This window comes from Metarhizium acridum (assembly GCF_019434415.1).
Source record: "Metarhizium acridum strain ARSEF 324 chromosome Unknown scaffold_574, whole genome shotgun sequence".
Classification (NCBI taxonomy): domain Eukaryota; kingdom Fungi; phylum Ascomycota; class Sordariomycetes; order Hypocreales; family Clavicipitaceae; genus Metarhizium; species Metarhizium acridum.
This window is the reverse complement of record NW_027094044.1, coordinates 1,597,416-1,614,124: the sequence shown is the minus strand read 5'-3', so window position 1 is coordinate 1,614,124 and position 16,709 is coordinate 1,597,416. Positions and strand designations below refer to the sequence as shown.

Here is a 16,709-nt window from a genome sequence, read left to right as displayed (position 1 = left end):
GCACCCGCCTGAGCTGGGCTTCACCCGCGGCGACAGGCGTCATTCGTCTACACAGTAAGCCGAAACAGAGTCCAAGTAATACTGTCCTGATTTTCTACTGCTGCCAAGACGCGGACATAGACCTGCGTGTCCCAATGAGACGTGTCTCCCAAACAACCGTGATGTCAGCTCTGATATATCGGCTGCTCTGTACGAAAAATGCAAAGGTAATTCTCAATGACGACCAGCACTTCGAAAAATTGAGGTTCAATATTATCCAAGCCGAAACCGCAAACAATGACGATCGCCGTTCTCGGCTGTTCAAGCTGTATTCAGTTCTCAGCGACTTATTGAAAAACTTATCATTCAACAAAATATACTTGATACTGGATCGGCCTGACTGTCTAAGCGATTCAAGCACGGTTTTAAAGCTGTTACTGGACCTTATAGAAGCGTGTCCGACGGGACTAAAGATTCTCATAGTTGGTCGAGAAATCGATGCTGATTTCCTAAGCGACAGTCGTGAAAGAAGATGTTTTCATGAGCGGGTGTTTAATCAACACGACTAAGCGCAATAAATAGGCGCGGATACTGTATGTGCTCCTGTCGATCGATAGATGATGGCAGCTAAGTGGGCAGTTACGTGACAGGTCTGCCAAGTGGTTGTGCCTTGGGGAGTTCATTGGGTGGAGAAATGTTGCCTCTTCTATCCGTATACATCAGATTGGAACTATGCTTGGCTCGTCGTGGGGATATTGTATTCTATCAGTTGAATTTACAAGAGCTTGCCGAACTGGTGGACCAAAACGCCCTTTTTCCTTCAAGTGTAGCGTGGCTCGTCAAGCCATTCCATCCCACTACAGAGAGTACTGTCTGGTACGAATGGGCTAGGCGGATATATTACAGATGAGTGTAGTGATTTGTACTAGCTAGACTTTCGGGGCTTATATTTGCATATTTGTGTATAAATAGCGCATGGAGCCAAACACGACACTGTGCACTTCGAGTACACATCAACTAGTACACGTCGATACCGCAACCCGCTTGAGCCAACGGAAGTGGACCATATTTGTATTTGTATAGGATATGAGTGTGGCGAGGGCTCAGTACGTGAAGGCTTGAAGTAACAACTCAACTCAGCGGTCTTCAGTATTAAAGGTCTTTGGTTTTCCTCAAGGCCTGGATAGAGCAAAGAGCTTTATTTACACAGTAACACGTTGAGAGTTTTGCACCCCAGGTCCCGTAAATATAGCCCTCAAGTAGCCATGTGGCAATGAGGTACAAGATGGAGGGTACTATGAGCACACGGAGGCCTTGCGGAGTCTCGGGCTAATAGTCACCACCATGACATTGTACCCGCGTCCAATAGGGGTCAATTGGCTATAGCCAAGAGACGTTTTACCGTTCATTGCCAAGCGACGTAAAACCATAGATATTGAAAAGTTAAAAGGCTAGCTAGCCACCTTGTAGAATTAGGTTGGGTGAAAACCTTTCTAAACTCAGGTAAATAACATGGTCTCGTTTAGAATATAGGTCAAAAACAATAATTAGACTGAATTTGTGAAAGGATTCTGTTATTAATGAGTCACATAACGTGACGAATCGAGTTTTCTTCTAGAAGTTTACTCCGCATCCAGTAACATCGCCCTCAGCAAATGTCGGGCCGTATTTCCGGCCAGGAAAGCATGGTGAGCCTGAGAAAATTTCGCCGTCTTGGCCATAATACCCCCAAGGTCTCGGATGACGGCCTACGTGGGTGCCCAACGGGGTGTGCTCTCACATAAGCCCACACCAAAACGCCTATAGAGGTTTTGTAAGCGTCAGAGGAGGCATTTGCAGACACGGAAGTGACTTGTACATACCCAAACCCGTCGCCTCTGCTCACAATAGTTATCTCGAAACAGTATACACCATCTGTTATCGGGATCATTGGGTAGTTCGCTCGTGCAAGGCCTATACTACTGCCCGGACCAAAAGACTTGCCTAGTCAGGGCTACTCGCTAGGAGCGTTTCCCCTATTCTTCCGGACTGGTTTGTATAGGAAGTCTACATACAGCCCACTGAAATTGATCTGGCATCTGGTTGACGTAGGAGCGAGAAAGCCATATCCTAGGGGTGCCATTCTATTGGAGCCTTTAAGAGAGGCGGCAAGCCTTCACTTGCCCGAACTGCACTTCCCATGAACCGTTCATCATGGCCAAGATATTAGAATCGCGATATTGTTCAGCGGTGCACAGCGCGGTCCATCCATTGCTGTCCGCCAGCTCCCACGTAGAAGCAAAATGGATCTTAGCCAACAGCTTCTTAACAAAACTTACCTTGCTAACCGCTGCGGCGGCATTAATTGCATGAACAAAGTGTGGTTCAGTTTGTCCCAAGTTCTCCACTTGAGGGAAACAACGTCAAAAATGTCGGCGTTGCCATTGAGAGCTGCCCAGTACAACGCGTCGCGGCCGCGCACGTCTCTGGAGAGAAGATGGCCACCCTTTCAGCAATTTCTGAACTTTGTACTCGTCTTCACCACGAGTAGCGTGTATGAGGGCCGTCTGGCCCAAAGGGTCTTGCAGGTTGGTAGCTGTGCTACCCTTTATTGGATGGTTCCACGTAGGGTGTAAAAGGTCCACGGGTACCCGTGTGGGTTGCTTACCCGTGAGCTTTAGATAGGTATAGGTAAGAAAAAAAGACCTAAATAAATTTATAGAGGAAAATAAGGTACTTATAATTATTTATTAGAAATATTAGGTATTTTTAAGTACTTAAATAAAACCTATATAACTTACTTTACACTTTAAACTTAAGACTTATTATAAATATAATTAAATATTAAAGAGTTAATATTAATTATTATAATTAATTAATTTATTTAATTTATATTATTATATTATATTATTATACGTTTATAGGTATTTATAGGGTACTTATCTTTATATTAGGTTACTCGTGGTATACCTAAACCACCTACATGATAAAATAGGTAGCCCACGAATAACCCAAGAAAAACTTGGATACCCACGGGTGCCCACGGGTACCCGTTTTTACACTCTAGTTCCACGTCAGCGAGGGTGTCCTACTTGTGCCCGGGGAGACGAGACTCGTGTCTGCCCCATGTTCCAGACACATTTCAGCGAGCTCGTACACCGAATTACTAGGGCGAGCTCCAGAGGTGTGCCCCTTTCACCACCAGTGTAGTTGACATCGGCCTTGGCATTGATGAGGAGTTTAGCCATGTCAATATTTTCGACTTCGATCGCGGCGCACAGAGGGCTGCCGTAGCTTCCGCCGTCGAGGTTGACGTTGGCACGATTGTCCAACAGAATCTGAACAATAGTTGTCAAAGATTCTGCATGTGCCGCAGCTTGGAGTGCCGTATAATACAGCGATTTGGTGCCTGCGGCATTAAAATTGACATTTTTTCCCAGAAGAAACTCGACAGTCTGGATATTTTGTCCCGGTGCCGCGGAAACCAGCGTCCCGATATTGTTGGATAGTTTGGGCACCATTCCGGTCCTCTGCCGCTAGGAAGACGCCGGTAACATCAAGATTGCTGCGTGTCAAGGGTTTTACGGCTCGCTTAAGAAGTTGCTTCGTAAGGTCAGGGTCTCAGGGTCTTTATAACATGATTGCAGAATTGGCCGTCCTGTAGGATGTCCCTTGTTCTCGAGGTCCACGCCCGGGGACAATTCTATAAGCGTTCTCATGATGCTTTTATCCTCAAAATCGGCAGAGAGCGAGATAGGCGATACGTTTTGGTTATCTTTTGCTTCTATATCTGCGCCCTTGGACAAAAGCATCTTTATCGCTTCCTCTTTCCCCCATTCGACCGCAAGATGCAGCGGCTGCTTGCCCTGGAAATTTTGAGCGCAATGCTCTGCTCCAAGGTCAAGTAGAAGTTTCACGACGGACGCATTTCCACCAATGCGGCTGTATGTAGCGCCGTACCTTCAATAAGAGCTTCGACTGTTTGCATTGACGTCCCAGCCGCTGTCCAGACATCAACGAGCCATATCCCCGCTCTTTTGTAAATCTTCGGCCGCCATAACTAAAGCGTTTATTTGGCAACCCTGAAGTTTCTTGGGCGGTATTTTTGTCTCTCAATAATACCAGTGTGGCCTTTCTGCACAGCCAGGGTCAGGGCAGTATGGCCATCTTTGTTTTCGCGACAAATGAGGTCTCCCCTATTAGGCGCCGCAAGCAGCTTCCTCATGATTTCCGGATGGCCTACTGATGCAGCAATATGAAAGGCTGTCTCGCCAGTGTGGGCAACGGCGTCTATGTTGGTATTCTTATCAAGCAGCAGCTGAAGGGAATGAATCTGGCCAGACTCCGTTGCGAGGGTAAGGGAGTCTTTTTAGAGCTATTCACCGCGTTGACGTCGAAATCACCCGGAGGGCGATATCTCGTATCCAATCATAGCTCCATAATGTCTGTATGTCCGCAATTGGTGGACAAATGCAGTGCCCGGTTCCCATTTTTATCCTTGAGAGAAGTGTTGGCTCCAGCTTTAAGTTCCCGAGCAATCTCCGTGAAGCCGCTTGATGCTGCACCAAGCAGAGCAGAGGATCGACTTGCTTCCGAGTTATATTGAGGTTCTTGGACAGCTCACGAAACTCTTCAAGATGTCCGGGTGCAGCTGCTTGCTCTAGAGGCTGCATTTTGAGAGAGTCTTTCTCAGCTTCACCATTGTCTCTAGCATTCGCCTTGCTTTGTTGGGGGTGCTTGGTTTCTAAATACATTGCTTTCAACTGATTTGGCGCAAGCTCGTTATGTTCTAGCAGCAATAATTGCTTCCTTTTTTCTTCTAGGTCCCCCTCTCTCGGTGTTAGGTGAATCGGCGGCAGGCCGCTGGCTTACTTGCGTGAACGAGGCTAGAAGAACCCATTAGACATTAAATTCTTGCATTACGTGCCTTCTACTTACTGAAATTCGTTGGCCTTGTCGCGACGAGTAACTAGAATCCTTTGTCAGTGACGCGTTGAAGTATCACCATTGCTGGTTTAATAGCAGGATAGAAAGAATACGAGCCGGGACAACTTTCTGAGCGGTCCTCAATATATGGACTTGGGTAGCTACGATTTCTGCGCCAGACTTTTAGGTAAATACGGAATATATCTCAAAGAACATGAGACGAGGCTGCCCTGTCACTACTGTATCACGGCTCTTGATGCGCTCGCTGACACAGTGTCGGAAACAAACCACAGCATGACAGGTCATATTCCCATACAACATGATGGCTGCCAAGGTATTCGATTGATTATTGACAAACAGGCACTGGGATGCACGGGTTCAATTCTGATCCTGGCGGAAGATGGAACATCTCACTATTTCTGACCCTGGCTAGAACAAAGCCATAGCGGTGGTATTGGAGGGAGTCGACAGACTGGAGCTAGACAACTAAACACGTTGTTTTTAGTTTGTGAAAGGAATCGAGGTGATTTAGGAAATGTGAAGTCACACTGTGCAATGTTTTTCTCAACGTCTCTGAGAGTGTTCTTGTACAATGTCTCGATGGACAATTTCCAACAAGTTAACCACAAGGACTCTAAAGTACATCTTCGACGTTTATATCCAGAATGCTGGTTAACTCCGCCGCCTCTTGATCGAGCCTTGTGATTGCCAGCCGTCCAAAATCTTCGCCGCCATCCAACTCGACAGCATCAATCGGATCCTTCCTTTCGAGCCATAGCAACCGTCGGATTTCACCACCAAAGACCACTCCCATCTCCACATTAATGCAAAACGAAAAGGCACGTTATTTCGTCAGTAGGGCAGAATAGCGCCCCGTAGGAAAGTTGTTATTCCTTGCTTCTTTTCCGAGTCCCCCTCCGTACTCCAAGTTACGCGGTTATCCTTCTCCAAGTCGGCAGGGATTCGACAAGTGATGCGGCGTGTTCCACTTCCTGGGCGCGTTTTGTTTCCCGCGTGTAAACGAGTTCAAAACCCGCGCCGACCCCCGCGTCCTTGATGCTGGACTTGAGAGCTTCATGGACGTCTCGTTGACGTAGACTTGTTCATGGTAAAGGTACCAGCGGGCGAGAGCTGTTGGAAGGAATAGGGCATTCTCGGGACCTGTTGGTCACGATAGTTGCTTTTTCTAGGGCTCGGGCTGAAGGGAGCCCTAGCAGGGGTTTTCAGGGGCTCTGACCAGGTATAAAAGGGGTCAATTTGCAGGGCATCGTCATCATCCCTGAATATTCAACATCACCCGACATCATCAGTTCAATTGACTCAGTACCTTCAATTCCGCTGTGTAAATTGCTACAATATTTCCAACAAGAACACATCAACAGGTAAAACGACGAGAAAACGCAGACTGTTACCTAGAACATGTTGGATGGGAAAATAACAAGGAATCACATTGCTCGCTTATCAGGCTCTACTGCATGGGAAAATTCTCCAGGTAATAACACCCTACTGATGTAATAAGCGAATCCCGAGAGTATGATTAAAAAATCCAAATTTCTAAAGCTAAGTTGCGGAATACTTCCCTACTCATATGAGGCTATGCTAGAGTCGATAGCTCTAGAAACTCATTCAAAGGGTATATGTAGCAACATTGTTGCCTGCTATCAGGGCAATTGGAACCAGTTGGCAAGAGCTATAATCTACAGGATAGGGCTTATGTAACAAGGTCTCAGTGAGCGCTTGGAGTAATAACTCTATTCATCTCTTTTGTCTTAAAGGTCATTGGTTTTCTTCAAGGCCTAGAGAACCAAAGAACTCAATTTCCACGAGAAATCAGTGATCTTATGCGCTTAGGTCTCGTGATCGTAGCTCTTTGTAACACCCATGTGACTCAATGTCTGATCTGTAAGACGGTGCCGTGAAGAGTCATTGGCAATCTGCCCTCAATAAGCCCTTGTACTAACGAATCCAGCGTCTTCTGCAGTGGCTTGAAAGGGTTGTTAACCCCCATCCGGCAGTAATTAGCGTATCGTATCGGTATTTGCCAGCCCTTGATGTGCTTGGGGTTAATCGCTCTGCGGGAGATACTTGGGTCCAAGCAGCCGATGTGGGATTCAGACCAGGCTCGTTGGCCTTATTGCAGTTGTAGTGGTCCAAGATGAATTCCCACAACCACTCCTCTGCCCCGGTGAAGTCAGCTTCCAATTCCATGATACCATCGTCACATCCGGTCACCGCTGCTGTAGGTTCTCCCATTCCGCGCACCATGCGGAATTCGATCAGATATTGCAAGGTGGAGACCTCCAACAAGATACAGTATCTCGATGAGATAATGTTCAAATTGCCAAACCGCTGTGAGACCAACTTCGGTGTAACTTCTTGCTAGGGTAGTTTGGCAGCCGAGAGTAGAGCTGGCTGAAAGCCGCTGGACCTACTGACCACAGCTGATCGAGCTGGCATTCTGTGTCAGCGGCACTCAAAACTCTGTCGACCGATCTCTGGATTCCAGCCCTAGTTACTTAGCTTTCTAGGTTCACTCGCACAGATTCCTTGCAGTCGTTACGAGAATCCTTGTGCATGTGCCGTTAAAATCTAGTTCCGAGCTTAGCATAAGGTATATTAGGGAAGACTTATAAGTTATAACATACGCGGGACGTTAGGAAACAAGTTCAGAAAGGGAGTATCTTCTTGGGATCATTTGCGAAGTCGTATTCACGTAAGATCACTAAATCACGGTCAGTGAGACTTTTCCTTGGAATCTCCGCTCGCCTTTGCCGCCAATGATGCATTTGTGGTGCTCCTATCTGCAGATTTTCATCTCAATCCGCTTACCCGACAGCTCTTCTATATTAGCGGGGTTATTGTTACTTTACTTCTCTATCTTATGTATAGAATCCTAATACTAATAGGCGAGCCCATTTCTCAATAACGTTAAGCGACGAGTTATATCCATATCGGAAGGGGCTCTTGAATTATTCCTCCGGGGCCACCTAGGTCTATGGAGCTTTAAACGAACAAAGATGGGCTCAGGAACGCGGCTTGGAGAAAAAAACTTCTTATCGTATATATCAAGTATTGTATGATGCCTCGATCTCGACATACCTCCTTTTCTCCATTGCTCACGTCAGTTATTTCGGGCTAGCTAATCCGAACAGAGACTCTACACTCACCCAAAGTGTCGACACATCAACGATGTCCCATCTAGCCAGTCTTTCTCAGCTTTTTCATTAAAACTTGAGCTGCAGAAGAGAGGAATAAGCCGGTTGCCTTGTTCAGTCTCTAATGCATAGTATATACAAAGTAAACACTTTAGGAGATAATACTTACGAGCTATAGCCACTCTATCTACAACCCGGGAGCCAATTCTATAATGCTGCTAATGAATTCAATTGAAAAATTATCTCAAGTGGATAAAAATCTCCGTATTTTATCAATGTTTCATCTAGTCATCGGATACGCTCTTCACGCGACATATCTAGCTTTGGCTATGCAACCGACTTGGCGTATTAGCAGCCGCTGTATACTTGCCAAGTGCTCAATAAAAACAATCCTACACAATATAACACAGTGTGAACTGCTGGGTACAGTTGCCGATCGCATGATCCCTGCAGCCAAGGCCTTACCTATCCTCACGAAAATCGCTTCCACGCTGGGTGCTGTGTTGCTCAGAGACATGCCAAGCCGCGTGGGATTAGGCACGATCTTGCAAATCCTGGCTGACAAGCGGCTAGCTTCAATATTGAATAATACCGTATATGTTCCATTGTAGGATCTGTGAAATGAGTCCCACCGCAATCTCGCGTATCGCTTATTCCGTGCTGTGGGCTAATACAAAACAATAGGTATTCTGTCTACCCTCTGAATCTCAACAGCCGCCACGGTCTTGGAGATAAGCATATCCACGACTTCAACATAAAGTGGAATACGAATTTTCCTTCATATTATTTACTTTTCTATGGCTGTAGAAAGGGGGGATATAGTTTCAATGTAGCATTCGCGCAACAGCTGACTACGGCTCATGCGTAGCTTATCGTATATTGTCTGCAGTCAAGAAAATTGAACTTGCCACAAATACCAAATCTTCGCTAGCCAAAATGCGACTACACCATACAATCACAAATGACATTTGGGTACCGCCGTGGCCGCGGTTTGCTCGCTCACAAACTGTCTATGTCGTAATCCATGAGCCTTCCTAGACAATATTGCACAGCACCTTGAACCACATCGCACATGTACCCAACTTGATAGCTTCCGCTCTAGAGGCTTACTTTTTACATGGCAATCTGCAGCTTGTTTCTTTCCCTGCACAAGTCTACTATTATACTTCGCCTCTATGCCGATTCCCAGCCACATGTCACAAGCATATCCCGGTAACTTCCACGTACTTGGAAGCGTATGTGTTAATGACACGGCTTGAACTATGGTGAAATGAAAATTTCTACATAGTGTTATCTCCACAATATCCTATGGCGAAAAGGACAAGAGTGCCTGAAGGTACGTATCTGCATATATACCTCGACTTGCGCCGGATAGGCCTACACGATGGGACATAGTGTCAACGGAACATAGGGGGCCCAATTGCTTCAAAATTACGGAGTAGAGCATGTGCCCTTTGTGACATATAGCTCCTTGACTCACAAAGAACAATAGAATTGTCCCCCATACCATCTCGCTCCCTTGGAGTAGACCTTCTCACGCCTTGTATTCACCCTTTTCACCCTCCAAACCCAACCGCTTCCTATTCCGCCGCCTGATGTAACCAAAGCCATATAGCGCAGGCCTGAAGCTGTGATAGTCTTTATTGTACTGAGCAAGGCAACTCCCACTCGCACGCAACCTTGCAACACTCTGCATAGGACATGCCGACGCACTCTGCCTTTGGAAAACCAGCCACTCGCCACCAAGCACCGGGCACATAATCTTTGAAGCAGGCATATAAGCCCGCTATGCAAAAGTAGAACAGTAATAACCAGTTTATTAATGACCCTCAAGACAGGGCCAGCTCTCATCATACAAAGCAGGCATCTATAACAATAATACATGGCGTCTCATCTATGACATGCCTACACATCACCCTCCAAATCGACCCTCTCGACGCCCTTCCTCCTATAATATACCCTTTTCGCCCATTTCCAGCCCTCATTCCCAGCCATGTAGACCCCGACCGCAATAAACACCACGGCCCACTCCCACGAAATTCCTTTGTGCATAAACACCACGTCATTGATAACCGGGATGTACAGTGTAGGAAAGACCATGACAAAAACAAGCGTCACGGAAAAGAATAAAAACTTGTTACTCCAGAAATGCGCCAGCCATGCCTTGAGCCCATACGGCATGTCGAACAAAGATCGACGAAAGTCAATGAGCTCCCACGCGAAGAGGAGAAAGATCCACGTCATGGTGGTGTAACTCGTTGCGCGTGCGCGGAAGACAGCTTCACAGGAAGAAGAGTATTTGTTGTTGCAGTCGGTGCCGAGGTTGCCGCTGTCGAAGCCGAACACCACGACGGTGAAAGAGCCGATTGTGCAGCAGGCCATGAGGGCGCCGTAGATGACCATGTCGAGGAGAAACTCGGGGGTGAAGACGCCGTATTTGAGCTACGCCAAGTTTAGCACAGGGGTTAGTCTTTTTGCGTGCTTTTTTCACGGTGAGAACTCACATTCTGAGGGGGGCGGTTGAGGATATCGGGAACCGCGCGTTCAAATCCCAGCCCGGTTTCACAGAAAGCACCAGTGGCCATGAGCATCCACAGAATCTCAACCGGCGTCAACAAAAAGACGGACACGTTCGAGTCGTCCTTGAAGGCCAACCCAGTGAGCAATGCAACCACAAAGCCAATATTCGCCGCCAACACATGCAATATGAACTTTTGGATGTTGTCAAAGATCCGGCGTCCTTCCTCAACGGCATTCAGGATCGACGCAAAGTTATCATCGGTCAGTACAATATCGGCGCTTTCTTTGGCCACGTCCGATCCCGTGCCCATGGCGATGCCAATATCTGCACGCTTCAAACTAGGACTGTCATTGACGCCGTCGCCTGTCATGGCAACGTAGCGGCCTCGTCTGTGGAGAGCTTCAATCATGCGAACCTTTGTGCTGGGAGCGCAGCGGGCAACGACAAGCGGAAGCTGCTGCAGATTGTCGATTTGGCTGTCTGACAGGGCGTCAAATTCCTGGGCTGTCATCATGAGAGTGCGAGATATGTCGGCAGGGAGCATGCGAATCTTGTCTTCGGATGGAAGGATATTGACTTCCATGGCAATGGCGCGAGCTGTTTGCGGGTGATCGCCCGTAAGCATATGCACCATGATGCCGGCTCTTTGACAAGCCTTGACGCTGGGCAGAGATTCGCTTCGCGGAGGATCATATATGCCAATGAGGCCGCGGAAAATGAGATTCTGCTCGAACTCGCGGCGGTCTGGGGAGCTGCAGTGTGCAAATTCGGAATCAGAAACGTCGCGGTCCAAGGGCTTGTGGGCTAATGCGAGAACACGAAGACCTTGCCCGGCCAGGGAGACCATGTTGTCAAGAATATTGGATTTGATAGTTTCTGTAAGTGGTTCGATGGCATCGTTGAGTGAAATGCGGTCACAAATTTCGAGGACTCGCTCAACAGCTCCCTGATTGATGGGTCAGCAGATTCTCCTTGGATGGCCAATGGCATCCATATCTGACCTTTGTAAAGACATGTGTCTGCTGCGACTGACAGCTACGAAACAGGACTGACATCTTCTTCACATCTGAATCAAACGGAAACTCGGCCACATGCTGCCACTTCTTTTTTTCTCCTTCGGATAACTGAACGCGGCTCCGCCCAAAGCGTGAGGCAAATACTTCAATGGCAATCTCAGTCGGGGCGCCACGAGCCTTCCACTCCCCAGGTTCTTCGGCGGTATCCTCCATCTTCTCCAAAGTGGCTAGGTTTGCCAAGGAGGCAGTGTTTAGATACGATTGAAGTGCTATATTGTTGCGAACGTCATCCTGAGGCGCGACGGGCTGTTCTGGATTTTGTTTGTTGTCTGTCTGGGGTATATCTTTGGGTTGTGAAGCAATGAAAGTAACTGCCCCAGCCGTCGGGTTATAAACTTCGTTTCCTGTGTCGACAGAATACGTACCGCAGCCAGGGATCCATGCTTTTCTTACAACCATGCGTCCTTGTGTGATGGTGCCCGTTTTGTCCGAACAAATGTCTGTCACATTGTGTTAGTAAAGCATGATCGAGACGAACGAGACGAATGCATTGAACGTACTGGTAACACCGCCCAATGCCTCCAAACTCTGCAAATTACGAACAATGACGTGCCTTTCCACCATCTTCTTAGTGCCAGCAGCCATTGTAACTGTCAAAACCAACAGCAAAGATACGGGGATCGTGCCGACCGACGTCGTAACCGCATATAAGATGACATCTTTCCTCGTATCAAACTTGTTTGCCCCCAGCACAATAATGGCACACACAATGGCAAAGGAAAACAAGGAGACGAATAACTGGGAAAGCTTCCTCTGCAGGGGTGTGCCAACAGTCAGACCCAGGAACTCGCCAATCCAGATCTTCATCATCCTCCCTGCTTGCTTGACGTAGGACAACGGTGAAGGCCGGCTGTCTTGTTGGTCGACGATGATCTTACCATCGCTGTTCAAAGCGCTAGCAATGGCTCCAATTTCTGTAAACATGCCCGTCGCGAAAACTACACCTCGTCCACGCCCCTTGGTGATTGTGGTGGAGCTATAGACGACATTGAGGCGATCTCCAGGGCCGGTATCCTCGTCAAATGTCATTTTTGGATTCTTGGAGATGGGGATCGCTTCTCCGGTAAGGAGGGCCTCGTCAGCTTCGAGATTCACTGCTTCAATCAGTCGGATATCTGCCGGGACAGAGTCTCCTGTGTTGAGGTCAATAATATCGCCGGGAACTACATCCGCTGTTTGGATATTGACGGTGGCCCCGTCTCGGTAGACGTTGCATGTCGGGAACCCAAGGGTGCGCAGTGAATCAATCGTCTTCTCAGCTTGCAATGTCTGGAGGAAGCCGATAAAGATGTTTACAAAAATGATTCCTCCTAGGACACCGCCGGCGATCCAGGCCTGAATGCCGAAACTAGCAGCCAAGGCAAGAATGAGAACCTGCCAATCAACCCAAATTAGCCATACCAAGCTTTTTTTCATTCTTCCCCACTTTATGCAAGACATACCAGAGTCATGGCATTGAAGATTTGCTCAATGAAAATGGCCACGGGCTGCACACCCTTCTTTTCCTTCAACTGGTTTGGTCCATACTCGGCCAACCTCTCGGCAGCCTCTGCACCCGCCAACCCTTGTGACGGACTCGCCCGCAATTCCTTCAGAACATCGTCGACGGACAAGCTATGTGCTGGACGACTCAACGGCTTGTTGCACTGGCCAGACACGTGGCCTGCTAAGGCGTGCTGTTGAGCAGTCTTGCCTCCCATGATGGTTTGTGGTTTTGATGGCACGGCAGCCACAGACGAGTGTTTGTGAAATGGGCTAGGGAACAATAGTCAAGCGAGCTTTCAGCCCATAGCTACCCAGGTACAAGGCGAGAGGACGGCTAGACATGTACATTTGTAGATGTTCAGGCATGTGCTTGCTCTACGAGGCGCAAGCCATGCTGTAACAAAAAATCGACAAGATTGAATCGACAAAGTCCTTGGTCAAGTCGCGGATGCACATTAGATGCCCCTTTGGGAACGGTCAAGGCTTGGACACTAAGCAGGAGTTGCCGTCGGGACCCGAAGCGCCCGCCGGATTGTCCAAATATTGCGCCTATGGCCTCTGCATCGAATCAACATGGCACATGGGTCCAACCAGACTCGTGGGAATGAAAGAGGAGCGCCTGGGTGGCAAAGAGTCTGCTTCAAAGTTGCATTCCAAGCTAAAGTCTGGCAGATCTGGAGTTGAGCCAGGAACTAAACTGCATTCGGCAGCCAAGACGCATCGAACCAAGAGAAAGTGGATCCAGGACTAACCACATCTCCTCGAAAGTTTCTTGACGAGATCTCCAATTATGCACAAGCATATGCGATTATAAAGGCTCAAAAAGGCAGCCGAGCCTCATTTGCAGACTATACGCCGGATTCTAAAGACAACAAATCGGATCCCTCGCAGACTCTTAGTCTGTTCTGTTATCGAACTACCCCCTTTCTCGCACAATTTCGTCATGCAACGAGCAGCCGAATTGCCTCCCCTCGAATCAGTCAGAAGGCTAGGGCCCTTGCCGTGATAGCATGATGAAGGCATGAGTATCATGACTACAATGCCCATACGTCATACTCGGGGCAGAAATCCAATTTCCAGTCATTCTCAGTATATCCTAGATGCGAGCCGCGCCGGTCATTGCTCGAGCACAAAAGTTTAATCCCGACACCCATACTCGCACAACGTCCACCAGACACTTATTCCCAAACTGGGGCGGTTGGCCAGCAAGTCGAACGGCTACAGTCTCCTGTTACCTTGGATAGTATAATGGGTCTGTAAGCTTCTGGCGGTGCAAACTTGACATAGCCAACCCGCAGGCAAGTCGAACGGCGGATTGGGAAACCAACTTCTTCCAATTGACGGCCGCAGAAATCGGCGATATTTATCACAAAATATATCGCCACATGCAAACGCTGCCAGCACTCATTTATATCCTGAAGGTGGTAACACTAAGCTTGGCTACCTTTTCGACAACATTTGGAGGGCGCCATTCACCAAGGTCCCTTCCAAGATCTCCCAGCCTTTCGTTGTCGTTCACAACATGGCAAGTACAAGAAGTAATATTGTTGACTGAAGCTGTCCGTTATAAACTCGCCAATACCTTCAAGACGTGTGGAACCGTCGCCACTTCCTCCACGTGCGGACTCAAGCTAATTCAAGCAGCAGAGCCAGACTTGTTCAGGCTCCAAAGGAGACCATCAGGAAATGTACAGCGGAAATAAGAGAAATGACCTAAGCCTGCAATTTCACTCCGGTGTTTCAGCTCGTTACCAAACTATCGCCATGTGAAAAATGATCGATCCGCATATCTCAACATCATAGTCGAATGGTATTATGCTAGTTAAAAAGGCCCTGTGTTTAACATGTGATTATCCTTGGATGGAGGGCACCCATGTGGAACGAATTGCAGCATAATCGTTTTTTTTTCTCTTGAAAATGACTCTTTCATAATTACCTCACCTGTGAGAAACGCTCTTCACACCTACTTCCCCAGTAGCTCTTCGTAGAATTAAAACGACAGGTGAAGAGGGTTGATTGGAGCAAAAACACATGACAACTCGGAATGACTCGCTCTTCACACATGCGCAAAATTACTCCAAAGTTATGTTGAGGCCTAGAAGCGGGCTAGAATTGATCATACGACGACAGAACGAAAGTGTCGGCGCCTTGGGATCAACCACCTTTGGCTTGGTAACCGACGGTACTGACAACTCACGTACCTTGAAAATCGCCCTGATAAATCACCACACTGTCATAGTTCTTCCGAAGCGCGGTACTACATAGTGCGTCACCTAATCAACCCTATAGCTTTGTGCGGTACTGTGGTTGTCCAGGATTCGTTTGCCGCTCAGTTGCCGCAGCTCCTCATGGTTGCGTGATGAAATGCATGTGATTTTGAAAATTTTGGTGCTTTCCTAAATACACGTGCCTGAGGGAAAGGGGTTGGGGGAAATGTTGTCAGAGTCTCTGGGCATCGACATTCAATAGAGTCATGAAAATCCTTCATATGATAGTGATTTTGTAGGGATTGCAAAATAATTTTTTACTACGGTCTGTCTGCTCCTGGGTTACGTATAGGATGTGTAATAAGGGCAGGGTAACTAGGCTTGGAACAAAGGGTTCAATTCAATCTCAATAATCAACTTTCAGGTATCAAAGGTCCTTGATTTCCCACGAGGCCTTATGGGACCAAAGGTCTCTATATATACAAGAAGTCAGTGAGCACTCGAGGCCTGAGGCTGGCATCGCTAAAGTCCGACTTCGGGCCTCGTGATATTTCCTTTGAAGTTGTGTGACCGTTGTTGGGCCAACCGTGTGACAGGATGATACTACCGCGTCATAGTCATGAAGGGTTCTCCTAATACTCAAACCTTTTGTTTCTACGTGTAGATGATTGTGAGATGCAAATAAAAGTACAGACAAGTACTAATACTCGCGTCGGATCAAGACAAAAGGTACAGGTGGGTAGAACATTGCCCTTCCACTCTTGAGGTCCTTTTCCACCCTATTCGCAACTCGGCAACAAACCGCAACTTAGAATTCAAAGCGAATAAAAGACGAGAAAAGTACCATTGACCTGCTGTCCGCTATGTCTACCAAAGTGAATGGCTCGCCACGGAAGACACACTGGGCACTAAAAGCTTGGCATGGTTCCCAAGAATGCTTTGTGATGCTCGGCCCAAAAAGAAAGTCTGTACTGCAAAGCCCAGGACATGTGCTATAACAAGAAGCGTCCGAGCTATACAGCGCCAGATTGACGTGATGTATTGAGGCTTCTCAGCATTCGAATATCGATGGTAAGTCCTATAGGCCCGTATTAGAAAGAAGATACCTGCAGCCATTGAACAGAGAACCCATCATCTCTCAGCCTACTATAGTTCCCAGTTGCTCATAGTACTCCAAGCCAAGCAGCTTTAACCAAACACCTTCCCCTGAGTTGTGAACAAATACACGACTTCGCATACGCTGACCGAACTGATAGGTCACCCGGGCACAGGATTCACACCTCTGCTCCTACTCACAAACAACTGTCCACAGTTTGTTCACAGCCCGGGTGTAAATCCTAGCAAGCCAGCATCATGTCCCGCGTACGACACCGCGTACTCT

The 16,709-nt window shown here is 47.6% G+C and overlaps 2 protein-coding genes across 2 annotated transcripts; both read right to left on the bottom strand.

The window, feature by feature from the left end:
- Positions 1-3,032: 3,032 nt before the first annotated feature.
- On the bottom strand, positions 3,033-3,479 carry J3458_020885 (uncharacterized protein; the record flags this gene model as incomplete). The annotated part of the gene is made up of 1 exon (XM_007816635.1): positions 3,033-3,479. The coding sequence occupies one exon, from the start codon at positions 3,477-3,479 to the stop codon at positions 3,033-3,035; it is 447 nt and encodes a 148-aa protein (XP_007814826.1).
- Positions 3,480-9,838: 6,359 nt separating this feature from the next.
- Positions 9,839-13,670, bottom strand: J3458_020884 (uncharacterized protein). The gene is made up of 5 exons (XM_007814797.2): positions 13,079-13,670; positions 12,137-13,010; positions 11,562-12,076; positions 10,544-11,506; positions 9,839-10,481 (listed from the first exon to the last, which is right to left on the bottom strand). Exons 1-5 carry the CDS (start codon positions 13,334-13,336, stop codon positions 9,945-9,947), a joined length of 3,147 nt encoding a protein of 1,048 aa, XP_007812988.2. The 5' UTR covers positions 13,337-13,670; the 3' UTR covers positions 9,839-9,944.
- Between the last annotated feature and the right edge of the window lie 3,039 nt (positions 13,671-16,709).